This window comes from Crotalus tigris, unplaced genomic scaffold (genome assembly GCF_016545835.1).
Source record: "Crotalus tigris isolate CLP2741 ecotype Arizona unplaced genomic scaffold, ASM1654583v1 scf7180000017611.44802233496:7321179, whole genome shotgun sequence".
Classification (NCBI taxonomy): domain Eukaryota; kingdom Metazoa; phylum Chordata; class Lepidosauria; order Squamata; family Viperidae; genus Crotalus; species Crotalus tigris.
In genome coordinates, this window is record NW_024096511.1 from 4,327,793 (window position 1) to 4,355,416 (window position 27,624).

At 38.3% G+C, this 27,624-nt stretch overlaps 1 protein-coding gene across 12 annotated transcripts in view; it reads right to left on the reverse strand.

The window, feature by feature from the left end:
* LAMA2 (laminin subunit alpha 2) overlaps positions 1-27,624 on the reverse strand; it is a 471,875-nt gene that overhangs the window by 14,569 nt on the left and 429,682 nt on the right. For 10 of the 12 annotated variants that reach the window (XM_039324668.1, XM_039324684.1, XM_039324648.1 and 7 more), the window contains 6 exons: positions 25,476-25,652; positions 24,198-24,387; positions 6,381-6,437; positions 4,255-4,367; positions 2,788-2,977; positions 1,731-1,886 (listed from right to left, as the gene is read on the reverse strand). In XM_039324668.1, coding sequence (XP_039180602.1) covers positions 1,731-1,886; positions 2,788-2,977; positions 4,255-4,367; positions 6,381-6,437; positions 24,198-24,387; positions 25,476-25,652 — 883 coding nt within the window. The other 2 variants (XM_039324677.1, XM_039324720.1) reach the window with 2 other exon arrangements.

Genomic DNA, 27,624 nt, shown 5'->3' on the forward strand with positions numbered 1-27,624 from the left:
GCGACTGCCATATCCTAAAAGTGGTACAATGGGTGAAAAGGTTGAAAAGCCCTGCTATAAGATAATCCATAGTAAAGGCTCTGCCTAGTGTTCACTTTGATTTGCCATTTGCCTTTCTCTGTTAACATTTTCTTTTGTCCCCCAACTCTTCTATTTTTTTTTTTACTGTTTTCTATAAAATAAACTCCTCTTGTTTGGTCATGCTTCCTCCAGCAGAACAATTTGTTACTAAACAATTTCTCCTACAGATGTTCCTGCTGCTTTGGAATAGCCAGGGCTTTTTTTCTCATAGAATGCCCAGAACGGAGTTCCGGCACCTTTTTTGGATGGAACTTTGTAGGGTAGGCAAGGCGGGTTGTATGATGTGTGTGAGTTCCGGCACCTTTTTTTTTTTTAATAAAAAAAGCACTGGGAATAGCAGTAAGTTAAAGTAGGAATTCAGTGTAGTGTTAGTGTTAAAGTGGGTGACCTATTGCTTTGGTTCACTATACATATAAAGTTTTATCTGATTTATGTTGTACAAAGTAGTTACATCCTTATCCATGCAAAAACGTTTTTAAGAGAATAATAAAAATTTGCAGTCAAGAGTTTGGTGAACATTAGAAACATAAGTGATACAAGAATAATGTTTAACTAAACATAGGCAGCAATTAATGTGCAACACCTGGTATCAGGTATCTAAGATTCAATTAAAAGTTATGGCTAATAATTCTCAGCTGATTCCTTTGAAAGAGTCTTAGGATGTCTATTTATTGTAGCCACATCTTTTGAAGGACCTCTAGATGGTATATACAGATCTTTTCCCCACCCTCAATGTTATCCTATCAAGTTATGAAGTAGATTGAGCTGGGTGATAGTGAGTAGCCCAAAGTGTGTTTCAGGGCTGAGTAAAGCCCAACACTGTTATTAAATCTAAGAATAGTGATTTTATAAAAGCAAGACCAGAATGTAGGGATACAGGAATCTTCTGTATCCAAAACATCAACCTTAGGTTGCCATACACACTTACCTGGAATTAAGCCCCACTGACCTTGCTTCCAGATAGGAATGCATAGTACATTATTGTTTATATGCTTTTATGAACAGTGGTTGAGGTCTACAATACTATTTGTCCCACAATTGTCAGGATTGCTGCAATAATTATATTGCATTATATCTAGGTTAGAGAGACTCTAGAAATGGAGAAAACCAATCTAGAAATAAGGAAAAATTCCTGATAGTTAGAACAATTAATCAGTGGAACAGCTTGCCTTCAGAAGTTGTGCATGCTCCATCACTGGAAATTTTAAAGAGCAGATTGGACAACTATTTGTCTGAAATGGTATAGGGTCTGCTGTTTGAGCAGGGGATTGGACTAGAAGGTCCCTTCCAATTATGTTACTCTGTTATTTTGTTCTTTTTTCTGTCTGAAGACAAGCTCCAATGGTAATAAACAAATCCACCGTAGGATCTGCTTCTCAGTGACTCAACACAATGACATTCAGATTAACCCTACAAAGATAGACACACTTAGTCTCCCTGAATGATAAGATTGTTTCCCATGAAAAGGGCATTGCTAGTGTGGAAAAGAACCAGATCAGTCAAAAGAAAGGCAGATGCAGATTATTTGCATGGAACAAGACCAATGTTCTTTCAAAGATAATGAATGCCATTTGCTTTTACCCTTGTGCACAACAAATAACTCTCTTGTCAGTGCTTTAAAAATGTGAAAAGAGACATTCTTTACTTACCGGACCAATTCTTCTTGTTGTATAGTTAATTGGCAATCCCCCAACATATAGCATCCCCACAACATCCAAAATATCAGCTTTCTTTGGGCTAGTGGTTCTATTTGTAGCTCCGTCAACCGACAGGACCCCTTCTTGTTTGCTTCGGAATATTTTTATCTGGAAAAAGACAGAAGGGCAACTCATTATTATTATTATTAGTTATGCTTCAACTCTTAGAAGCAAAGTCTTTGTAAGTGGTACTGAAGTAGCACAATTTTGTGCTCTTATTTGGGAGAATGTCACCTGAAGACGGAGAAACTTAGTACTGAGTTAACAAGCATGTTTGGGCACACAATGTAATGTTAATTTTACTATTATGTCACTTAAATGGATAAATAGCTTCAATCTAGTCTCAGATTAGACATTTATTATTAAAATATACAACAGTCCCTGGAACATATTCCCAAAATAGGACTGACATTGCAAATTACAACAGCCTTCCATAAACTAATGCCCCTCACATGTGATAGGACCACATTTCCTACATTTCCTAGCTGACATAAATATTGGAAATAAACAAGGGACATTTTTTCTGACTGAATATCTATAGGTTTACCTCAGTATCTATGGATTTGTTATCTGAGGTTTTATGTATCTGCAGATAATAAATGGAAACCAGAACTTATTATCAATATTAATCTGTTTTGTGATAACCCACTTTACAACCATCACAACTTATGACCATATGGGCAGATTTTATTACAGTTAAAAGTCAAGGACAACCTATATATAAAAGAGCTGCTTTCAGGCTCTTACAGTGAATCAACTTGTAGCTTGGAGGAAACTCTGTTTGGGAATAAAACTCTGCATCCTAATTTAGTCTTGAATCCTGAATCAGATTAAGCCACCTCTAAAGCAGGTTATACAGGAACAGACCATTTCCAAAGCCCTTGAATTAAGAACATGGCACACTGCTGCTCCATTCGTTTCTTCTACAATTCACTACAATATGTGTGTGTGTGTGATATTCTGTAGATGAATATAGTCTTTATTCATGCATTGTTAAATCATATAATACCTTGTGCCACTGGCCATCATTAATTTTGTTGGAAATCATAGTGCTTGTGTTTCCATGCCCAAGGTCATAACTGAAATATGGAAAACCATTTTTTATCTGGATAGTGGCAAAATCAGCATGATTGATCCGAGCCATGTAGAAAAGTAGCCCGTTTTCAGCCTTCGTTCTGATTTCAAGTTCAATTGTGAGTCTGCACATTTGGAAAAGGAAGGAAACAGAAATGGAGGACATTCAAAAAGCATTACTCTTTTATCTTTTTTTTTCTCACACAGCTAGCATTATCAGCAGCAAGCTTTGTTTATATGTGAAATAGAACCAGGATGTCCATATTACATTTCTAAGCTTACCAAGTTATATAGATGTAATATTCATGGATTTGGTAATGGATGTGATTTAAGATTTGGAAGTATCTTCTTTTGGGGGTTGAAAAATTAAGAATATTTGTTCTGCAATACACAGAACACAATTCTTCTCAAGAATTAGCTGTCAGAACTTAGTTTTCAAATTACTGAAAGAATATGCATGAATCTTGAGTACATCCATATGAAATAATTCTGGCAAATCCTGTCATTATCAGCTGAAAAAAAAACCCACTAGAGAAAGCAAACCCAAACCCCAAACCCTGTTAATGCGCAAGATGATGAGGATTATAAAACAAGAATAAATATATAAAATGGGCAATAGGGTACATGGAATCTATCTAATATCCTTCCTACCTTCCTTCCTTCCTTCCTTCCTTCCTTCCTTCCTTCCTTCCTTCCTTCCTTCCTTCCTTCCTTCCCTCCTTCCTTCCTTCCTTCTTTCCTTCCTTTTCTCCCACCGTGCCAAATTTAATCTCCCTAAGTTCTGTTATTGGAAAAGTTATTCTGGTGAAAAACAGAATCTCTACCCCTTATATAATTTATTTCCAACATTCTGTTGGATTGGAAAAAAATGAACCCTCTTAACATGGAAAATAATACCCATCAATTTGTCCCTTCCCTTCTTTTCCCTTCCCTCCCCCCTTTTTTTTGGGGGGGGGGTTTATGCTTAAAGACCCATCCTAAATTTGGAAAATGGCACTTTAGCTCTAAAATTAAGTCCATTGTATAGTTTAACTGAGTTCATTTTAGGAAGGCTAAAAAGAAAATAGGCTCACCCATCTTGTTTTAAAACATCTACAATTTAGCAAAGGTTACTACCAGAAATAATTTCTTTTGAACTTTATTTCAGAATGATCTTATTATTTAAAGAAACTTATAAGGCTGCCTATTTCACATAGTGATCCTAAATGGTTCATTACAACTACTAAAAAGAAGAATGAAAAACAGAACAACCCCTTCGCACCAGGTGCCAGCCTAATTAAACTGTTAGCCTTCTGACTAAATTCTAGCCCGAGGCCCCTGGGAAGTGCCAGGTCTTCATGGCCTTCCAGAAAGACTAAAAAAGTAGCTCCCTCAAATCTATGGTGGGAAGCTACTAACTTACTTGTTCTTAACTTTCGTGTCATCAAATGCAACTGCAATATGGCTGTTTCTTGAGAGGCCAAATTGCTTGGCCCCTTCCAAGGCAATGGGCTCCACATCAGCAGCACAATGTTCCTACAAAACAAAGCAAAACACCCTCATCATCTTTTCTTCTGTATGCACCAGCAATTTAGAACAAGACCACTCCCATACCTTTTAAGGAAAGCAATCAATATTTTGCCTGAAAAACAAATCATTTTACTATTGTAAAACACTGAATTTCTTTCTCCTCTTTTAACTATATTAACTACATCAGTCAACAATTGCAGCTATATCAATAGTAGCATCCCATTTACAACTGAAAACCCACTACTTTTCCATTGCTATTCAATTATAATCACAGTACTACTTCTATGCAAAAGCTGGGTGTAGCTACAGCAGGTTTGTGAATCCAGACACTGGACATAAGTCTTTTATGAGGTTCAAATAAACCACACACTTATGTTGTCTGGTGGAATAAAACTAATAGCACAGTATTTGCTATTGCGGGATCAGGTATACAGTAATAGAACAATCCAACACCAATCACTTTGTCTCTTGTTAAGATGATGGATCAAACATACAGTATGGATCTTACTTACCACTGCAGAAAATTACTGAGGTGGAAGGAAAGAAAATTGATATGCAATCACTTTAGCATATAATGCCATATTTCAATCAAGCTGCAATTTCTAGAAGTACACCTGTGGATTTAAAATCTACAAAATGTTTACGCTAAATGTACATATAGTGAGTGCACCACTATAATAATATTCTGCAGAATTGAAAATAGCTTTTTGATAGCTTTTCTAGAATCATAAGGATCTTCACTTTTATGAAAAACGGTCCAAATAATTATGGTTAAAATTACCTGAATACTATAATTTTGCTAATTCAATAGAAGGAGAAAATGAAGAAGAATATGTATGGCCTTAATATTGTGGGGGGAAAAGAGAAAAGAGTATGTGGATCTTGTATATGTGAGATTCTTTTCAAATAAATTCCTTGTGCTATAATAATGGCTTTTTAATGCTAGCTATAAAAGGCAGCCATAAATATGAGTTGCATCTATTTTCACTTTCTATTGGATGTACTATGAAAAATCAAACAGAATGACACAAAATGTCACAGAACAATAATGCTTCATGACAGAATAGATTTTGAGTTCCCAAAATAAATATATTTACATATTTAGTTATGTTAGAAGTATTCTTTATTCTTTAATTTGTCTCCATCTAAATCAAAGCATTACTCATGGCAAAAGACCTTTAAGATACCATGAATATAAAACATTTAAAATGTATAATTTAAAATAACCGTCTCTTGATATTTCAGTAACAATTTGCCCATGCAAAGAAATCTTAACAGAGGCCAAAAACAGGTTTTAAAATGGCTTATAAGAACAAGCATATGCTTCTTACTCTGCCCCGATGCAATTAAAGGAGAAAAACAGAGAGAATAAAAATATTAAAGCACTTCCAGACAAAGTGTTTGTGATGCCTGAGAACCAAACAAGGCAATCCTACCCATCCAGATCCCTTGCCAATTTCCTGCTTTGCTAGATCTTTCGGATATGATATTTCAGTTATGCATTGTTGTATGTTCTGTTTAGTGATACAATTGAGTAAGAAGTCCAAATCAGGAGAATGTCTGGAAGAGCTCAGTTACAAATGTGTGAGGATAGTCCTTCAGCAAATGGTAACTGACAAGGGAAATAAAGAGAACGTACCCTCCCTCTGCACTCATTGCCTACTTGAGATTTAATATACTTTTTATGAATGTGGGTGGATGATAATGATAAATTCCACTCATCCAGCATAGCTAACATACATACATCATGGAACATTTTAAGGAACTGTTTAATTAAGCTTTTTCAGCTGAAACCTTGAGCTGATGTTTCCAGGGCAACAGATACCAGTGACTTTAGTAAGAGATATTTGCGGAAATGGAATTGCTGTCAGACCATCTCACACATTTGTGCAGAAAACTGCATCACCACTGATGGAAGGAGAAGAGAGCGAAGCCATTTAGTCACTGAAACGCCACTGCAGTTCATCGAGCATTGTTAAGTGAAAGGGAGGAAAAAGGCAGGGCCACACTAGAAGATACCGTCAGATCAGAGTCAGCTGAACTACTGGCGCTCTTCACTTCAGCCGTAAGCAATTCCTGAGAAGCAGTAAACAACGTGAGGCAGAAGCAACAATTGTTGACGTTCCTAAATAGGTAACAGCATTTGTAGCAAGCAGTAAGCCTTTGTGGCAATCTAATACCTAAAACTGTCGGACTCATTACTCTGTCCATTATTTTCAAAACCAATTTCTTCCTTTAAATTTGAAGAAAAAGGCCCTGCTCTAAGTACAAAGGAAGGAAAATTTGCATTTGTCTGCATAAATCTTGCCCATAAAGTACAGGGCAATGAAATACAAATCAAGTAATTCAGTCCAAATCATTTCATATTAGAAGTATTAGCAGTAAAAGCACCTGCCTGGGACGAAGCCAAAATGACTAAGCTTCTAAAGTAATACAGTAGAAAACAAGCAGAAATAATTATCCTTGACATCCATGGCTCTGACATTACATTACTACAAATTCTTAGATTGCCGAGTTATTAGATGAAATAATAGAGTTAGCCAATATGTGGGACACATGGACAAACTCCCGGGTGTAAGATTTCCAAATAGGAAACAGTTTTAGAGGAAAAACTGTTTTAGATATCATGGAATCTTTTGCAGCATCTTAAAAGCTAATACAGGCAGTCCTTGACCTATGGCCATTCTTTTAATGATTGTTCATGACAACAGTGAAAAAGGTGGCATGACCGGTCCTCACATTTAAGACCATTGCAGACCAGCATGTAGTAACAATGGTTGTAGCATTCTGGAGTCGTGTGATTGGTGCCATTGGTGATCTCAGGAGGTTTCCAACAAGCGAAGTCAATGGGGAAAACAGATTCTCTTAAGGATCATACGATTCACTTAATGGGTTCAGTGATATACTTAATATATCATAAAATTGGGCATGACTGTCTGCTTAGTGACAGACGTTCCAGTCCCAATAGTGATTGTAAGTCGAGGACCACCTGTACACATTCTGCTAGAACTTAAAGTAGATAAGAATTGCCTTCCTGGATTAGGCCTTGATGGATCTAATCCAGCATTCCGTGTCACATAGTAGCCACATAGATCCATCTGGGAAGCTCACGCTCTGGCCTGGAGACAACAGCTTCTTTTTGCGGTCAATTCCTAGCGACCAGGATTTAAGCAGAGCTGCCTATGATTCAGCAGATAGCGAAAAGGCATCATATTAGCAGACATTAACACCCTGATCCTCCTGGTTCACTTCAAAATTGGCTGTCCTTACCAGCTATTGGCAGTACTTTACATATTTTTGCTATATAAAAAAAAAGTATTTCCTTTTGTAGGTCGTGAATCTATTTAGTTTCAATGGATGAGTTCTAGTACTGAGAAAGAAAAAGAAGAAAAAATCACTTTCTCTATACTATTCATGAATTTATACCACCATGTTTCTTTTGATCTTTATCAGAAGCCAAAGAGGGGGCACAAAGAGGCTGCCCATTACTCTAATCACTTTGGGGGACCTTTTTCTATGTTTAAGTTGTGTTGACCCTAACTGTACATAGGCTTGTACATACTAGTCTAATAATGGACTAATTATAGTCTCACCAAAAATTCTTATAAGGAGATTACGATACCGACAATTCAATTCACTTTTTAATAGCATCTGCAGAATGTGTTCACATTTTTGTGAATACTGTCCACTGTGACTCTAAAACCTTTTAGAGATCAGCTGGCTGAAATCCCACTAATGTTTAGATGAAATTTACATTATTTGGGCTAAAATGTATCATTATATACTTGTTTTCAAGACATGATACCTGTTTGTAATTTTTATTTCAATAGTAAGTGTATTTCATACACTTTGAAAAAGCTGGCCACAACACCATCAAACTGGTATACATGAGCTCTTATGGATATTGATATTTGTTTCTTAGTAATTCTGGTGGAAATTGTCCTTGTTTAATATAAAGCTTTTCTGTATATATTAAACTATTTTCTTTAATGTTTACTTAAGAGAGCCGAAGCCAGAATTCATAAATGGCACTAAAGGTACCAGCACCTTATATAGAAATAAGGAGCATTTCAAAGAATGGGACTAAAATAATTATTGAGATTGAACATATAAAACTGCCTTATATGAAAGTATTATTCATTGATTCATCAAGCAGAGTCCTTTATGCTGCAAATGAAAGCAAAAAAAAAAAAAAAAGAAGCTGGGGCCCTTTTCTATAGAAAGCAAATGTTCCACTTTCCCAAAAAACTTGATAACCCTATTAAATCATTTTCTTTTATAATTTAAGAGTGAACTACACCAGCAGATTGACTGGCGCACAGCATTGGTGAATCTGTAGAACTGTGACATTTTTCTTTTATGTTTACTTCCTGTTTTTGTGGACAATAAAGCTATTACAATATATATTGGCAACTTACCCTCTTATTATTGGAAAAATAATCATGTTTGCTTTTTTAAAATTTTTGCTAAGCATTACACATGGAGTCTTCTTATTATTTACCTTGAATAGTTATTATGTCTGTTTTATCTACCCAGATCTTGGCTGAGATTTGTTTAATACAAAGCTGCGAAAGAAATATTCAAGAAGAAGAAAAAAAAACACTTCAAATCTCATGTTTACAGCAGTTTTCTTTAAAAACAGATTAAACGTGGCTACCTTTGGGATAGAGGATGGTATAATAATGATATCAACAAGGCAACCATTGCTACCACCAGCAAAATAATACTGAAGTTATCTGAAAAGAAGAAATCAATACTTGTATGCAAATTTTTAGCTCAATTCGTTTGTACCAGCAACATATTACAAAGATATAGTATATCTTTTAAAAATCAAATGCCATATAACTATATATATATATATATATATATATATATATATATATATATATATATATATATATATATATATTTGTTTTCTGAGGTTTTCGCGGGTGTTTGTATGTAGGTCTTTGGTTGTTCGGTTTTCTCCCGCGTAAAATTGGAAGTGTCTTGGCGACGTTTCGACGAAGTCCCATTCGTCATCTTCAGGCTGGTGTTTTCAGCTTCGTGCTCCGAAGCACGAAGCTGAAAACACCAGCCTGAAGATGACGAATGGACTTCGTCGAAACGTCGCCAAGACACTTCCAATTTTACGCGGGAGAAAACCTGAACAACCAAAGACCTACATATATATATATATATATATATATATATATATATATATATATATATATATATTTTCTATGTATTACCACCAGGCCATTTTATGAGAATTAATACATTATGCTGCTTTATGTTGCCTATTTCAAAATCAATTGCATATATCTACCACCCTTCATTATTAAATCTGAATAACCCTTAACCTTAGAGTGCTTTAGAGCTACATGCCATGTACAAATCAAGCCTGCCAAAAGGACATACTATATTTTGTCATACACATTGTGTCATTTTGGGGTTTCTGTTACTTCCTTCTTTCCTTGAAGCAATTCTCTTGCTGTAATTCAACTTGTGTGATTCAAAGCCCCCCCTAAAGTCTCTTCTAAAAAAAAAATGTGCATAAATGGCTTTCTGCTTGTGCATCCTATTTTATATGATACAGTGATTGTATTGGACAAGGAGACAGATTGGCCTGGTTCTCCACTGTGGTTTCTATAAGAATAGCTGATGAAAGCAGCAAACAAATGCCAGGCTTTTGTCACAGTGACAGAGAGCAATGGTTGAGATGTTGACACACTGAGCTGTACTGTAATCAGTTCTATTTTTTTGGAAATAGGAAAGGAGAAAAGATTAAATAAAAGGATTCCAACTTTCTCCCCTTTAGATGACAGGTTCATACATAAACCATTTCATTGGAAGCTAAAAAAATTGCTGGTCTGGTAGATAGAATTGTTGATCTCCATCCATTTTTTTTAATTGCACAGATGTTCATCTTGCAAAATACAACATGACCAAAGTTAGTGTTGTGATGGGAGTTTCAGGAGAAACTTCGAAGTAATAGGATATCAAAAATAGTATATATATATATATATATATATATATATATATATATATATATATATATATATATATATGTAGGTCTTTGGTTTTTCGGGTTTTCTCCCGCGTAAAATTGGAAGTGTCTTGGCGACGTTTCGACGAAGTCCCATTCGTCATCTTCAGGCTGGTGTTTTCAGCTTCGTGCTTCGAGCAGCAATGTGTGGTCTTAGCTGTTTCTTCCTTTTAACTGCCAGTGGGGGTATGAACTGATTGGTTGGGAGCTTGGCTGTGTTCTGATTGGGTGGAGGTGTGTTCTGATTGGTTAGGGGCGTGGCTGTGCTCTGATTGGCTGGGGGGTTGGCTGTGCTCTGATTGGCTGGGGGGGTTGGCTGTGCTCTGATTGGTTGGGGGAGTGTTCTGTTTGGTTGTGCTCAGGTTAGTCTGATTTGCAGAGGGGTTTAAGATTTTGGGCTGCCTTGCTATTTTTTTGGCTTCGCGTTTGTGGTCGTGTCAGTTTGCTTCATGTATGGATTGGAGGGCTTTAAAGTGGCTAATGATGCAGCTCTGGTCTGGCTTCTGGTTTGTGGTCGTGCCTCATCATCGGTGTGGCTGTGGGTTTGTTTTTTGCGTGGATGTGTGGTGCTGACATCCTGTGTGGTTTTTGTGAGTGTGGGTCTGGTATCATTTTTTGTATTAGGGAGTCGTTTGTCAATAAGGGCGGGTTTCCAAATGGCTGGTATGCGGGAGGTATCATCTCGCTTGTTCATGCTGTGTGGGCGTTTTTCTATCTCGATGGCTTCTCTGATTATTCTGTTATTAAAATGTTCACTTTTGGCAATGGTTCTGGTATTTTTTAAAGTCAATTTCATGTCCTGTGGCTTTAAGGTGTTGGACCAGGGAAGATGTTGGTTCCTCTTTTTTGACTGAGTTCTTATGTTCTTCAATGCGTGCACTTATTCTTCTGTTGGTTTGTCCGATGTATGTGGTGGGACAAGTGGTGCATGGGATTTCGTATACTCCTTGATTTTCTAATTCAATTTTATCTTTGGGGTTTCTAAGGATGGTGGATATTTTTCTGTTTGTGCAGAATGCTGTTTTGATGTTGTGTTTATGGAGGATCTTACTGATTCTGTCTGTGGTGCCTTTTATGTATGGGAGGAGGGCTTTGCCGTTTTCTTGTTCTTTGTCTTGGATTTTAGTGGGGGTTTCTTTTTGGATTAGGTTTGTAATCTTATTTCTTGGAATCCATTGGATGTTAGTACATTGGTGAGAGTGTGTAGTTCGGTTTTTTAGGTGTTGTTCGTCAGCTAAGCGTTTTGTTCTGGAGATGAGTGTCTTGGCTACAGAGTTGATCTGTGCTGGGTGGTGGTGTGAGAGAGCGTGCAGATAGCTGTTTTTTGTGTGTGTTTTCTTCTGTAGATGGTGTGTCCTAGGGAGCCATTGGATTTCTTGTAGACTAAGAGATCCAGGAAGGGAAGTTGGTTGTTAGCTTCTGTTTCCATGGTGAACTGTATTTTGGGGTGTAGGCTGTTGAGGTGTGTGAGGAAGTTGTCCAGTTTTTCTTTTCCATGTGGCCAGATTATGAAGGTGTCGTCTACGTATCTGAGCCAGAGTTTGGGTTTGTGATCCGATTTTTCTAGAGCTTGGGTTTCAAAGTGTTCCATGTAGAGGTTGGCAATGACAGGTGAGAGGGGTGATCCCATGGGTGCTCCTTCTGTTTGTTTGTATTTTTGTCCATTATAGATGAAGTATGTGTTGGATAGGCAGTGGTTGGTCAGATCTAAGATGTGTTTGGGGGGGTTATATTTGTTTTGAATAGCTGTCAAGGCTTCTTTGATAGGCACTTGGGTGAAGAGGGATATGACATCGAAGCTCACTAGTAGGTCGCTGGGCTGTAAGTTTTGTTTCTTTATGATCTCTATAAACTGGAATGAGTTTTTTACGTGTGAGGTGATGGATTCTGCATAGGGCTGTAGTTGTTTGGCGAGAAATTTGGCTAGGTTTTGTAGAGGTGAGCCTATGGAGCTGACTATAGGTCTGAGTGGGGTTCCTTCTTTGTGTATCTTGGGGAGACCATAGAGTTTAGGGCATCTGGATGATTTCTCTCTGGGAATGATTCTTTGCTGGATCTCTTCGCTAATGGGGGAGGCTTTTATTTTGGATCTGGTGGTTTTTTCCAGGTAGGTGGTGGGATCTGTATTTAGGGTTTGTATGTGGAGTCTTGGAGTAGGTTGGTTAATTTGGTTTGGTAGTCAGATGTGTTCATAACCACCGTGGCGTTGCCCTTGTCTGCTGGTAGGATTATTATGCTGGTGTCTTCTTTCAGGTTACGTAGTGCTGTCTGTTCCTCTTTGGGTAAGTTGCTTTTGGGTGGCTTGCTGGTACAGAGGATGTTGGTGATTTCGAGTCAGATTCTGTTAGCATCGTCGGGGTTGATTTTGGTCAGGCTGGCTTCAACTCCACATATAATGGTTTCCGTGGGGATGTGTTTGGGAGTGACTGCAAAGTTGAATCCTTTGGAAAGGACATTGGTTTCGGCTTTGGTGAGGATCCTATCTGAGATGTTATGCACTGTTTGTTTCATGTGTGGCTGTGAGGGAGGAGGGGTTTGTGTCTGGCGTTCTTGTAGTCTTCGGAGTTTGTTGGTGTGTGTATCTGTCTTGAGGGTGGTCTGTGTTTCAGCTCTCCAGACGGCGAGTTGTTTGGATTTGTCCCAAAGTGCGGGGTGGATCTTATTGCTGAGTTTGAGGTGGAGTGTGAGGAGATCTTTGTTAATTCGGTCTAGGAGGAATCTTTTTGTGTGAAGTTCATTTCTGATTAGGGCCAATTCTGTTCTTTTCAGGATCCGTTTGGTGGCTGCAGAGTTGGAGTGGAATTTCAGTTGGAAACATGTGGGGATTAGATTTTGATCTCGTCAGTTGCGTAGGAATGCGAGGTCGCATAAAATGGAAGCTCTTTGGACTTCAGGTTTTTCATAGGTCCTGGTCAGATGGTGGATTTCCTCCCCGTAGAGGTTTGATATTTGTTTTCTGAGGTTTTTGCGGGTATTTGTATGTAGGTCTTTGGTTGTTCGGGTTTTCTACCGCGTAAAATTGGAAGTGTCTTGGCGACGTTTCGACGAAGTCCCATTCGTCATCTTCAGGCTGGTGTTTTCAGCTTCGTGCTTTGAGCAGCAATGTGTGGTCTTAGCTGTTTCTTCCTTTTAACTGCCAGTGGGGGTATGAACTGATTGGGTGGGAGCTTGGCTGTGTTCTGATTGGGTGGAGGTGTGTCTGATTGGTTAGGGGCTTGGCTGTGCTCTGATTGCTGGGGGGTTGGCTGTGCTCTGATTGGCTGGGGGGTTGGCTGTGCTCTGATTGCTGGGTGAAGTGTTCTGTTGGTTGTGCTCAGGTTAGTCTGAGTTGCAGAGGGTTTAAGATTTTGGGCTGCCGTGCTATTTTCTGGCTTCACGTTCGTGGTCATGCCTCCTCTTCATGGAGGGTGTCAGTTTGCTTCATGTATGGATTGGAGGGGTTTAAAGTGGCTACTGATGCAGCTGTGGTCTGGCTTCTGGTTTGTGGTCGTGCCTCGTCATCGGTGTGGCTTTGGGTTTGTTTTTTGCGTGGATGTGTGGTGGTGACCTCCTGTGTGGTTTTTGTGAGTGTGGGTCTGGTATCATTTTTTGTGTTAGGGAGTCGTTTGGCAATAAGGGCGGGTTTCCAAATGGCTGGTAGGCGGGAGGTATCATCTCGCTTGTTCATGCTGTGTGGGCGTTTTTCTATCTCGATGGCTTCTCTGATTATTCTTTTATTAAAATGTTCACTTTTGGCAATGGTTCTGGTATTTTTAAAGTCAATTTCATGTCCTGTGGCTTTAAGGTGTTGGACCAGGGAAGATGTTGGTTCCTCTTTTTTGACTGAGTTCTTATGTTCTTCAATGCATGCACTTATTCTTCTGTTGGTTTGTCCGATGTATGTGGTGGGACAAGTGGTGCATGGGATTTCATATACTCCTTGATTTTCTAATTCAATTTTATCTTGGGGTTTCTTAGGATGGTGGATCTTTTTTCTTTTGTGCTGAATGCTGTTTTGATGTTGGTTATGGCGGATCTTACTGCTTTCTGTCTGTGTGCCTTTATTTATGGAGGAGGGCTTTGCCGTTTTTCTTGTTCTTTCTTCGTCTTGGATTGTATGGGGTTTCTTTTTGATTAGTTTTATCTTTATTTCTTTGGAATCCATTGGATGTTAGTACATTGGTGAGAGTGTGTAGTTCGGTTTTTAGGTGTTTTTCGTCAGCTAAGCGTTTTGTTCTGGAGATGAGTGTCTTGGCTACAGAGTTGATCTGTGCTGGGTGGTGGTGTGAGAGAGCTTGCAGATAGCGGTTTGTGTGTGTTTTCTTCTGGTAGATGGTGTGTCCTAGGGAGCCATTGGATTTCTTGTAGACTAAGACATCCAGGAAGGGAAGTTGGTTGTTAGCTTCTGTTTCCATGGTGACCTATATTTTGGGGTGTAGGCTGTTGAGGTGTGTGAGGGAGTTGTCCAGTTTTTCTTTCCCATGTTGCCAGATTATGAAGGTGTCGTCTATGTATCTGAGCCAGAGTTTGGGTTTGTGATCCGATTTTTCTAGAGCTTGGGTTTCAAAGTGTTCCATGTAGAGGTTTGCAATGACAGGTGAGAAGGGTGATCCCATGGGTGCTCCTTCTGTTTGTTTGTATTTTTATCCATTATAGATGAAGTATGTGTTGGATAGGCAGTGGTTGGTCAGATCTAAGATGTGTTTGGGGGGGTTATAGTTGTTTTGGATAGCTGTCAAGGCTTCTTTGATAGGCACTTGTGTGAAGAGGGATATGACATCGAAGCTCACTAGTAGGTCGCTGGGCTGTAAGTTTTGTTTCTTTATGATCTCTATAAACTGGAATGAGTTTTTTACGTGTGAGGTGATGGATTCTGCATAGGGCTGTAGTTGTTTTGCGAGAAATTTGGCTAGGTTTTGTAGAGGTGAGCCTATGGAGCTGACTATAGGTCTGAGTGGGGTTCCTTCCTTGTGTATCTTGGGGAGACCATAGAGTTTGGGGCATATGGATGATTTCTCTCTGGGGATGATTCTTTGCTGGATCTCTTCGCTAATGGGGGAGGCTTTTATTTTGGATCTGGTGGTTTTTTCCAGCTAGGTGGTGGGATCTGTATTTAGGGGTTTGTATGTGGAGTCTTGGAGTAGGTTGGTTAATTTGGTTTGGTAGTCAGATGTGTTCATAACCACCGTGGCGTTGCCCTTGTCTGCTGGTAGGATTATTATGCTGGTGTCTTCTTTAAGGTTACGTAGTGCTGTCTGTTCCTCTTTCGGTAAGTTGCTTTTGGATGGCTTATGTTGGTGATTTCGAGTCTGATTCTGTTAGCATCGTCGGGGTTGATTTTGGTCAGGCTGGTTTCAACTCCACATATACTGGTTTCAGTGGGGATGTGTTTGGGAGTGACTGCAAAGTTGAATCCTTTGGAAAGGACATTGGTTTCGGCTTTGGTGAGGATCCTATCTGAGATTTTATGCACTGTTTGTTTCATGTGTGGCTGTGAGGGAGGAGGGGTTTGTTTCTGGCGTTCTTGTAGTCTTCGGAGTTTGTTGGTGTGTGTATCTGTCTTGAGGGTGGTCTGTGTTTCGGCTCTCCAGACGGCGAGTTGTTTGGATTTGTCCCAAAGTGCGGGGTGGATCTTATTGCTGAGTTTGAGGTGGAGTGTGAGGAGATCTTTGTTAATTCGGTCTAGGAGGAATCTTTTTGTGTGAAGTTCATTTCTGATTAGGGCCAATTCTGTTCTTTTCAGGATCCGTTTGGTGGCTGCAGAGTTGGAGTGGAATTTCAGTTGGAAACATGTTGGGATTAGATTTTGATCTCGGCAGTTGCGTAGGAATGCGAGGTCGCATAAAATGGAAGCTCTTTGGACTTCAAGTTTTTCATAGGTCCTGGTCAGATGGTGGATTTCCTCCCCGTAGAGGTTTGATATTTGTTTTCTGAGGTTTTCGCGGGTATTTGTATGTAGGTCTTTGGTTGTTCGGGTTTTCTCCCGCGTAAAATTGGAAGTGTCTTGGCGACATTTCGACGAAGTCCCAGTCGTCATCTTCAGGCTGGTGTTTTCAGCTTCGTGCTTCGAGCAGCAATGTGTGGTCTTAGCTGTTTCTTCCTTTTAACTGCCAGTGGGGTATGAACTGATTGGGTGGGAGCTTGGCTGTGTTCTGATTGGGTGGAGGTGTGTTCTGGAATTGGTTAGGGGCGTGGCTGTGGCTTCTGATTGGCTGGTGGTGCTGTGCTCGATTGGCTGGGGGTTGGCTGTGCTCTGATTGGATGGGGAGTGGTCTGTTTGGATAGGGGCTTTGTTGTGCTCAGGTTAGTCTGAGTTGCAGGGGGATGTGAGATGGTGAGCTGCATTGCTATTGTTTGGCTTTGCGTTTGTGGTCGTGCCTCATCTTCATGGTGGGTGTCAGTTTGCTTCATGTATGGATTCGAGGGGTTTAAAGTGGCTAATGATGCAGCTGTGGTCTGGCATCTGGTTTGTGGTCGTGCCTCATCATCGGTGTGGATTTGGGTTTGCTTTTTGCGTGGATTGTTGGTGCTGAATCCTGTGTGGTTTTTGTGAGTGTGGGTCTGGTATCATTTTTTGTATTAGGGAGTCGTTTGTCAATAAGGGCGGGTTTCCAAATGGCTGGTAGTCGGGAGGTATCATCTCGCTTGTTCATGCTGTGTGGGCGTTTTTCTATCTCGATGGCTTCTCTGATTATTCTGTTATTAAAATGTTCACTTTTGGCAATGGTTCTGGTATTTTTAAAGTCAATTTCATGTCCTTTGGCTTTAAGGTGTTGGACCAGGGAAGATGTTGGTTTCTGCACCAGCAAGCCACCCAAAAGCAACTTACCCAAAGAGGAACAAACAGCACTACGTAACCTGAAAGAAGACACCAGCATAATAATCCTACCAGCAGACAAGGGCAACGCCAAGGTGGTTATGAACACATCTGACTACCAAACCAAATTAACCAACCTACTCCAAGACTCCACATACAAACCCCTAAATACAGATCCCACCACCTACCTGGAAAAAACCACCAGATCCAAAATAAAAGCCTCCCCCATTAGCGAAGAGATCCAGCAAAGAATCATTCCCAGAGAGAAATCATCCAGATGCCCCACACTCTATGGTCTCCCCAAGATACACAAGGAAGGAACCCCACTCAGACCTACAGTCAGCTCCATAGGCTCACCTCTACAAAACCTAGCCAAATTTCTCGCCAAACAACTACAGCCCTATGCAGAATCCATCACCTCACACGTAAAAAACTCATTCCACTTTATAGAGATCATAAAGAAACAAAACTTACAGCCCAGCGACCTACTTGTGAGCTTTGATGTCATATACCTCTTCACCCAAGTGCCTATCAAAGAAGCCTTGACAGCTATCCAAAACAAATATAACCCCCCCAAACACATCTTAGATCTGACCAACCACTGCCTATCCAACACCTACTTCATCTATAATGGACAAAAATACAAACAAACAGAAGGAGCACCCATGGGATCACCCCTCTCACCTGTCATTGCCAACCTCTACATTGAACACTTTGAAACCCAAGCTCTAGAAAAATCGGATCACAAACCCAAACTCTGGCTCAGATACGTAGACGACACCTTCATAATCTGGCCACATGGGAAAGAAAAACTGGACCACTTCCTCACACACCTCAACAGCCTACACCCCCAAATACAGTTCACCATGGAAACAGAAGCTAACAACCAACTTCCCTTCCTGGATGTCTTAGTCTACAAGAAATCCAATGGCTCCCTAGGACACACCATCTACCAGAAGAAAACACACACTAACCGCTATCTGCACGCTCTCTCACACCACCACCCAGCACAGATCAACTCTGTAGCCAAGACACTCATCTCCAGAACAAAACGCTTAGCTGACGAACAACACCTAAAAACCGAACTACACACTCTCACCACTGTACTAACATCCAATGGATTCCAAAGAAATAAGATTACAAACCTAATCCAAAAAGAAACCCCCACTAAAATCCAAGACGAAGAACAAGAAAACGGCAAAGCCCTCCTCCCATACATAAAAGGCACCACAGACAGAATCAGTAAGATCCTCCATAAACACACCATCAAAACAGCATTCTGCACAAACAGAAAAATATCCACCATCCTTAGAAACCCCAAAGATAAATTGAATTAGAAAATCAAGGAGTATACGAAATCCCATGCACCACTTGTCCCACCACATACATCGGACAAACCAACAGAAGAATAAGTGCACGCATTGAAGAACATAAGAACTCAGTCAAAAAAGAGGAACCAACATCTTCCCTGGTCCAACACCTTAAAGCAACAGGACATGAAATTGACTTTAAAATACCAGAACCATTGCCAAAAGTGAACATTTTAATAACAGAATAATCAGAGAAGCCATCGAGATAGAAAAACGCCCACACAGCATGAACAAGCGAGATGATACCTCCCGCCTACCAGCCATTTGGAAACCCGCCCTTACTGACAAACGACTCCCTAATACAAAAAATGATACCAGACCCACACTCACAAAAACCACACAGGATGTCACCACCACACATCCATGCAAAAAGCAAACCCAAAGCCACACCGATGATGAGGCACGACCACAAACCAGAAGCCATACCAGAGCTGCATCATTAGCCACTTCAAAGCCCTCCAATCCATACACGAAGCAAACTGACACCCTCCATGAAAATGAGGCACGACCACAAACGCGAAGCCAAAAAATAGCAAGGCAGCCCAAAATCTTAAACCCCTCTGCCACTCAGACTAAACCTGAGCACAACCAAACGTAACGAACTGTCTTCCCCCAACCAATCAGAGCCAGCCACCCCCCGCCATCAGAGCACAGCCGAACCCCCCAGCCAATCGGCACAGCCACGCCCCTAACCCATCAGAACACACCTCCACCCAATCAAAACACAGCCAAGCTCCACCCAATCATTCATACCCCCACTGGCAGTTTAAAGGAAGAAACAGCTAAGACCACACATTGCTCCTCGAAGCACGAAGCTGAAAGCACCAGCCTGAAGATGACGAATGGGACTTCGTCGAAACGTCGCCAAGACACTTCCAATTTTACGTGGGAGAAAACCCGAACAACAAAGACCTACATATATATATATATATATATATATATATATATATATATATATATATATATATATATATATATATAAAAGATATTTCTTTCTTCCCATTATGAATTATAATGGGAAATAATGAAAGAAAGAGCTAAAGGAACTCTGAGTATGAAATTCACTCCTTAATGTTAAATACATATTATAGCCATAAACATAGCTTTTAAAATAATGTAAATTTTACATACTGAAATTATAATTTATGTTAGGTCTTGTATTTATAGCAAATGTCTATCATCATCAATCCAATTCCACTGATCGTGGTGTTACAACTGATGTTGGCAAGTTTTCTTCTTTAGATTCAAGCCCTACTCAAGGGTTTAGGAATAGTAAATATAGCATTTAAATATGTATGAAGTGTTCAACAGTGCTGTTGTTTATAGTTAGGCTGTCATAATTTGTTCAAAATTTAGGCAGTCCAAATTCAAAGTCCTTGTGGTACTTAGACCTAGTCCCCCAATGTTAGCCAGATTTTTTGCAAACCCTATTTTGCAGTCTTTTCCATTTATATGTCTTCAAAATTATTGCAATAATCAATTAATCAAACATGGCTTTTCTTTGATAATAATGCCTGGTATGCTAGGCCTCAGAATTTTAAAATCTCTTAAAAGTTTTGCTCTGCCATGTGCAACACCCTCCCATTTCACGTTTCAAATAGTTTTTATGGACTGTCACCTGCACTTTATACATCAATGCCAGTATAATATCATCCTAATCCGAACATGTCCTCTTTTGTAATCAACTTCTATAATATTGCTGCATCCAATTATTATATGGTCAAATGTTTCATCCTTATCCTGCCATAACCAGCATTTACTATCAAACTGAGTCTTTTCTATTTCCTTTTTTCTTTTCTATTTCTATTTTGACTTAATGTCATCTGTGCATGACATTGAGGAACAAAAAGGAAAATATGTAAAAAATGTATTTCTGATGTTTAATCAGCTTAATTCATTGCATGAATATTTTTGAACCTGTTTGGTATAATGATGAAGATGCCAGCTTAGAAACCAGGAGACTAAGTATTAGTCCCACTTTAGGAATGAAAGCTGCCTTTGGTCTCTCTCTCTGCCTAACCTACCTCACAGGGTTGTTGTTGTAGTGAAAAATAGGAGGAGAAAAGAGTGTTGTACTTGTTCACTGCCCCGAGTTATTAAAATAAAATAAAGGTGGGATAAAAAAATATAAAAGATAGTACCAAAATAAGTACAAATTTAAAAAAATGTAAAAATAGATAATGCAGATTTAACTCCCCCATATAACTCTAAAAAATGAGCAGTGAATCAATACATTTAAGATATAATTAAAATAGTATAGCACATAATTAAAATTTTATAACACTATAAGCCATTTCATATCCTTTTTATAATCAAAATACAACTCCTCTACACTTTAAAGATACTTGATTAATACAATTGAAGTCAAGAGAGGGAACGAAGAAAGAACGACTGAAATAATAAACAATACACAAAGACAATTCTGTAAATTATATTATTTGTAAGCTGCATAGAGTCACCTTGTAAGGGAGATGGATGGCATAAAAATTTAATTGAAAAAATCAATATTTTTTCATTGAAATCCCTACTTTTTGAAATATATATATACTCACTGGAGAAGGGCCTAATGCTGGGAAAGATTGAGGGCAATAGAAGAAGGGGACGACAGAGAATGAGATGGCTGGATGGAGTCACTGAAGCAATAGGTGTGAACTTAAATGGACTCCAGAAGATGGTAGAGGACAGGAAGACCTGGAGAAATGTTGTCCATTGGGTCGCGATGGGTCGGACACGACTTCGCAATTAACAACAACAATATATATTATCATATTTGGTGGTCATGTAAAAATATAAAGGCTTTTTGGATTAAGATTTGGTGGAACATTCAAAGCATTTTTAATAGAAGGATAAAATTTACACCACAATTGTTTTTGTTAGGCATTATTGTTGATTGTGATGATAAAGAAATTATTTTAATGTTGAATTTAATTACAGCGGCAAGGCTGCTGATAGGGCAATACTGGAAGAAGGAGTTTTTGCCTACTTTAGAGGAATGGTTTCTTAAAGTTTCTTATTTATCTGAAATGGCAAAAATTTCGGCTTATTTGAAAGATCAATCGCAAGAGAAATATTTTTTGGTGTGGAAAAGATGGGTGAATTTTATACAGCACAAATATGAGATTAAAAATTATTATTTAGCTTTTGAATAATTTATGTTTAAGGTAACGATTAGAACTATTGTTTTGTTTTGTTTTTATATATTGGAGTTAAAGTATTTAAAATTTTCTTTTTTGAATGTATTTATAATTGTTTGATGTTTATTTAAGTTGTAAGGTTTTTTCTAGTTTTTATTAACCCTGTATTCAGCTCTGGGATGGAGGGGGGAGGGTGATGGGGGGGAAGGGGGGGTGGGAGAGGGGGATTATTTTATTGTAAAACTGTAAAAATTTTCAATATAAAAAAACCAATATATGTGTGTGTGTGTGTGTGTGTGTGTGAGTGTAGGTCTTTGGTTGAATATATATATATATATTCAAAAACTAAAACACAGATCACTGAGATTAAAAATTTATTTAAAAACCTAGCTTTCATCAGCGTCTGCTGACATCATCAGAGTTCTAGCCAGCTAAGTTTTAAAATAAAATTTTAGTCTCAGTGATCTGTGTTTTAGTTTTTGAATATGAATATACCTGAGACTCGTATCTTCAAACCATTATATATATATATATATATATATATATATGTATGTATGTATGTATGTATGTATGTATATATGTAGGCAGGTAGGTAGGTCTTTGGTTATTCGGGTTTTCTCCCGCATAAAATTGGAAGTGTCTTGGCGACGTTTCGACGAAGTCCCATTCGTCATCTTCAGGCTGGTGTTTTCGGCTTCGTGCTTCTAGGAGAATTGCTTTTTTTTGATTGCTAAGCTTTCGTTAACAACCTGTTAACATCACTATATATATGACTTTTTAATAATCTTTAAACATCTTTATTAACTATATTCAAATTCTGCATCCATTTATACAGACTTTAACTCAGGTTGTGAGTTATAGAAGAATGCTGCATAATTAAGAGATTAAAATATCTTAATTTGTCCTGTTGACAATTAAACTTTGTAATCTGTCAAGCTGCTTTCTCTCCATTAAGCAGATTACTTAGTACCTTCATTCATGTAAAAAATAAGCATTCAATAATGAAGTAAAAGCAGAAAAATGTAGACTTACTCTTTTCCTATATTAATCCCAGAACTACTCTGCATGTATGAAAAACATTAGGGGTGAGGTCTATTTTTTGATAGCTGCCAATGAAAAGATCCCATTCCAAATTATCATAGGCTTTTTCAGCATCAAGAAAAAAATGGCTAGTTTTTGTTCCTTATAATTTATCCTAATAACATTTACAATATAACTAATATAACTTATATAATCTTTCATGGGTATAAAGCCCATTTAATCAGGATGTATCAATTCAATTAAAGCCATTTAGCCATTTAGCAAGGAATATCATGAAGGGTTTATAATATTCAATAACAAAATGGATCTGTATGCTTCAGGACAAACTGAATTGTTTCCTTCTTCATGTACCTAACTTCTGTTCACTACTGGAGTTAAAGTTTATTTTTTTTTTTTTTGTTCTTTTATTATTTTTTTTTTATTTTTTGTATTTTTTTTTTTTTTTTATTTTATTTTTTTTGTTTGGATTTGTTTTTTTCTTTTTACTTTTTTTATTTTTTTTTTGTTTTTTTTTTTTATTTGTTATTGGGTTTGGTTTATTTTAGTTATTTGTTTATTTTTTTTGCTTTTTTTATTTTTTTGATTTTTTATTTTATTTTTTTTTTTTTTTTTTTTTATTCAGAGTTTTCTTGAAAAAGACTTGTATATATTGCAGAAATGGACTTTTATTCTTTTTTCTTTTTTGTAAAATTTATAAAACTTTTAATAATAAAAAAAAAAAAGATTAGGGTTTTTTTGTTAATTGGTAAATTTTGTAAATAATAAAAAAAACCTACTCAAACATTCTTCATTTTCTGCTGGATCAGATTCCTGTTTATTACAAGCAGTTAATGGTTATTTTTCATTCTGGAAACATATTTGGTTGTAATTGAAATAGATTCTTTGATGTTTTTTAGTTGCCTTGACATAACCATTATGCCATTGTTTTTTCCTCTACAGCTTTTCTTGCTTACAAGTTCTTCCTTGGAAAATGTAATCTAACACAGAGGTCTCCAACCTCCAGGTTGTGACCCTGTAATAGACAGCGGCCCATTCAGAACTGGGCCACGCAAGTGTTGGGTGAGCACATCTGTGTAGCTCCATTTCCATGACTGGTGTCTCAAGCACATTTGCCCACCGCTCACTCAAATGGAGCTATGCATGTGAGCGCGCACACCTGTCACTCACACAGAAACATTTCCTCTCCCCCCTTGCTGATTCGCAAAGCTAGAAAGATAGAGGATTGCTGATCTAACACACACACACACACACACACACCCCTTTATTGCATTTCTCCAATATAAGCTCCCAAGCAACATTAGATTTTTATAATTCTCTCTGTGCACCCTTATTTTTGAAGTGCTTACAGTAGTTAAAAACGTGAAAAACTGTTAATGTTCCACTGCTAATGTTCCTGTACAACTGTGCAGTATCCTAGTCCCATAAATATAAAAAAAACACCCACGGTAATGTCACAAAAACACTTACGGGTAAAGGTGGGAAAGGAGGAGGAGGAGGAGACGTTGTATTCGCTTTCTTTCCATCCTTCTCTGTTTCAGGATGATCTGTTGTCTGGGGAGTTTGATCTTCATCTTCCTTTTCATGAGGTGGTCCTAAATCAGGACATTGTCCTATATCTGCATTTTCAAAGCCTACTGATTGGGCGAAATCCATTGGACTATGGAAACACAATGAAACCAGCAGCAATGAAATAATGCCTTATTCAATAAACTTATATTTTATGTCCTTATATTAGTTAAATGAACAATTCAGAGGTTCCCAACACCCAGTCCATGGACCAGCACCAGGCCGCGGCATGTCAGAAACCGGGCCACGCAAACAAACAAAGCCTCATCTGTGAGATGCAGGCAGCATGTGAAACCACACCCCTTCTAGTCCATGGGAAAACCTCTCTCCACGGAACTGACCCCTGGTGCCCAAAAGGTTAAGGGCCGCTGGTGTAGATTATAAACTAATTTAGGTAGAACCCAGGTGACTAAGATTTATTTCTCAACCTTAATCAACTTTCTATATTAAAATAGGTGACACAGAGACATGAATACTATTCTGAAGTGCTTAGACAAATGGCAAGATAAAAATATAGTAAATCATCTCTTCATACCAAAGATCAATGATATCCAAGGTCATTAATACAGGTAATTAAGATACTATTGTTGTGGTTGTTATTTTTAAAGGCTGCTTCATTCCAGATGACTTGTGAACAGTTTACATTAAGAAATTAAAAACAATTAAAAGAAGACATAGATGCTAAAGAAAAGGTAGACTCTGAATTATAGTAACTATCCTTAGGAGAAGAGGCCAAAGTCTTGACTATGGATACGAGCCCTCAGGGAAAATTTACAGAATTTTTCAGAATGATTGAGCAGGCTGTATTCAAGCTCAAATCCCACAAAAATCTCCACAGGAAAAAGAGGCTGACCCTTTCATTTCCCCTCCAGACTGATCATGGGGAAAAAACAAGGAAAGTCAGAAATGTTTTGATCTATCTTCTCCAACCTGCTGATCCATTCCCCGAGGTGCAAAAGTCAGCCAAGTCTTCTCTAGGACAGGAATGGGCATCCTTTTGATGACTGACAGCTACATTTCTGTGGGGTCAGCTAAGGCTACTATGGACAAAGGGATGATGATTTTTTATTTTCTAGAGTTTGGGAGCAGTTCTTTTAAATCTTCCCTTCATGTAAAATATGGGAAGCCACAAATATTTAAGAGTGATATGTTTCTGGAGCGGCATTGACATATACTTACACAGCATTGACAACCAGATTCCATATACAGCCATCAAAGGCAGGTATGTTTTTAATTGGGGGTGTGTGAAATTCAGGTGGTGTTCCTCCCACAAAAAGTCTTTTAATGGAGATAGGCTGATCTGTTGGGAGTCGCTGGGATTGTCTTCTGTCCTCATCTACTTGAATGGCAAACAGTCTGCAGAATTATGAAAAGCCCACCATCAGCAAATCAGCACTGCAATGATGGCCTTAAAAAAGATGAAAGCTTTGGTACAGTGAGAAAGAAGGATATGAACTCAGTTTTTCCCCTTTGACCACCAAATCTTGACTGTATGGAATTGTGCTGTTTGATCATGTCTTCCCGTTGATTTATAGAGAGTCCTTGAATCTGAGAGCTGACAAATTTAATTGAGCCAAGCTCTCTATACACAAAAAACAAATTAATTTAACAGTATGTTAGCATCTTTAAACTGTAATTTCCCTGCAGTATTTCCTTCCTATCCTGGTTTACCATAGGAATAATATTTAACCAGTAACAAGTTACTAATGGACATATCCAGAACATATCCAGAATACTTAGATCCTTAGATTTATTTCATTTCTAGCCTAACAAGTATGACAACCACTGTTAAATTCTCCTCTCCCTCCTCCTCCTCCTCCTCCTCCTCCTGGTTTGTTCAACAATGATTTAAATGAAATAAACTTTAACATCTTATTGTTACCTGTTGATATTGTTAAAAACATTCCTAGAAAGCTTATAAATGTAACACTCCCAAAACCATGCATGCCAAAGAGAGCCTTGGAATTCAATTTCCAGATATGTAAATAAATATATTAATAGTAAATAATGAGCATGGAAGTAGTTTGGTCCATTTACATGTGCTATAAGACCCTACCAATTCCTGGACTTCCGGTGGTGACGGCCACGCCGATGGCGGCTTTTTTCAGCCGTCCGCCCTGGGATGTGTCAAAGCCAGCTGAGACAGCAAGCAACAGCTGTCTTGTGACTTGGAACCTCTCTCCCCGGGTGAAGGGGAGGAGGTGAGCTTTCCTCAGATAGTGGTAGAGCTCCCCGAGACCCCAAAGCTTTCTTTTTGGTGGTTAAATGGTGAGAACTCTCACGGAATCTGAGGTGTCCTCCCCATTCCAGGATGCCTTTGCCCTGATTTTTATCCAGGGCAAAGCTAGACGCTGCTTCCACATCTGCACTTAAAATGAATTTGTGAGTAAAATTTAAAGCAGACAAAGCTGACCAGGAGAGATTAAAATGGTGATTATTTCGAGACTTTAACTCTGGAAAAGAATTTATTTTTTCCTTTTTTTTCAATTAAGAGTGGTGAAAAATGGCGCTGAGATGTTGATTCTTTGAGTGAAAGGACCGGAACTCCTATTTAAAACAATGTAACAGATTTTGTATTTATATAAAATGCAAGAATCTTCTTTTTTCTTTTAAGGGGGCTTTTGTCTTTTTTCCTCCCCCCCTTTTTTTGTATTTGTTGATTTTATAAGATTTTAGCAGACTTTTTAACAAGTGGTCTTAAAAATAAAATGGCTTCAAAGCGTCTCGGAGCTTCTATTGTTTCTAAAGCCTCGATCTTCCCGGTAATGCAGACAGTTCAGCAAGCTAAGTTTAAGTTACCACCACCTTCTCCATCGTTACCAGCATCTATACTTAAAGATTTACAGGAGGCCTTGGGAAATAAGGCAAGACTGATTAAAGAAGAGATGGAGGAATTTCTTGAAAATAAAATTAGGGAACTGAGAGAGGACATTGCGTCTGCGTTTCAAAAGTTTGTTGGTCATATAGATCAACTGGATGATCGTATTGATGATGTTGTGGAAAATTTTGAAAAACTGGAAGATCGAATTGATAAAGTAGAAAATAAGGCGGAAATAATACTGGATGAAATTACTATGTTACAATATAGAGACATGGAATTTGCTTTAAGAATAAGGGGAATGAAGGAAAACACGCAAGAGGATTTGAGACAAGTGGTGGTAAAAGATATAGCTTTCATTTTGGGGGCTGAGCCTGAAGAAATTCTGAGAGAGATGGAAAAAGTTTTTAGGGTTAATTCAAGGGTTGCGAGGCAGAGGAATTTGCTACGAGACGTGGTTATTTATTTTTCTAGAAGATCACTTCGTAATGAAATTTTACAGGCTTTTTA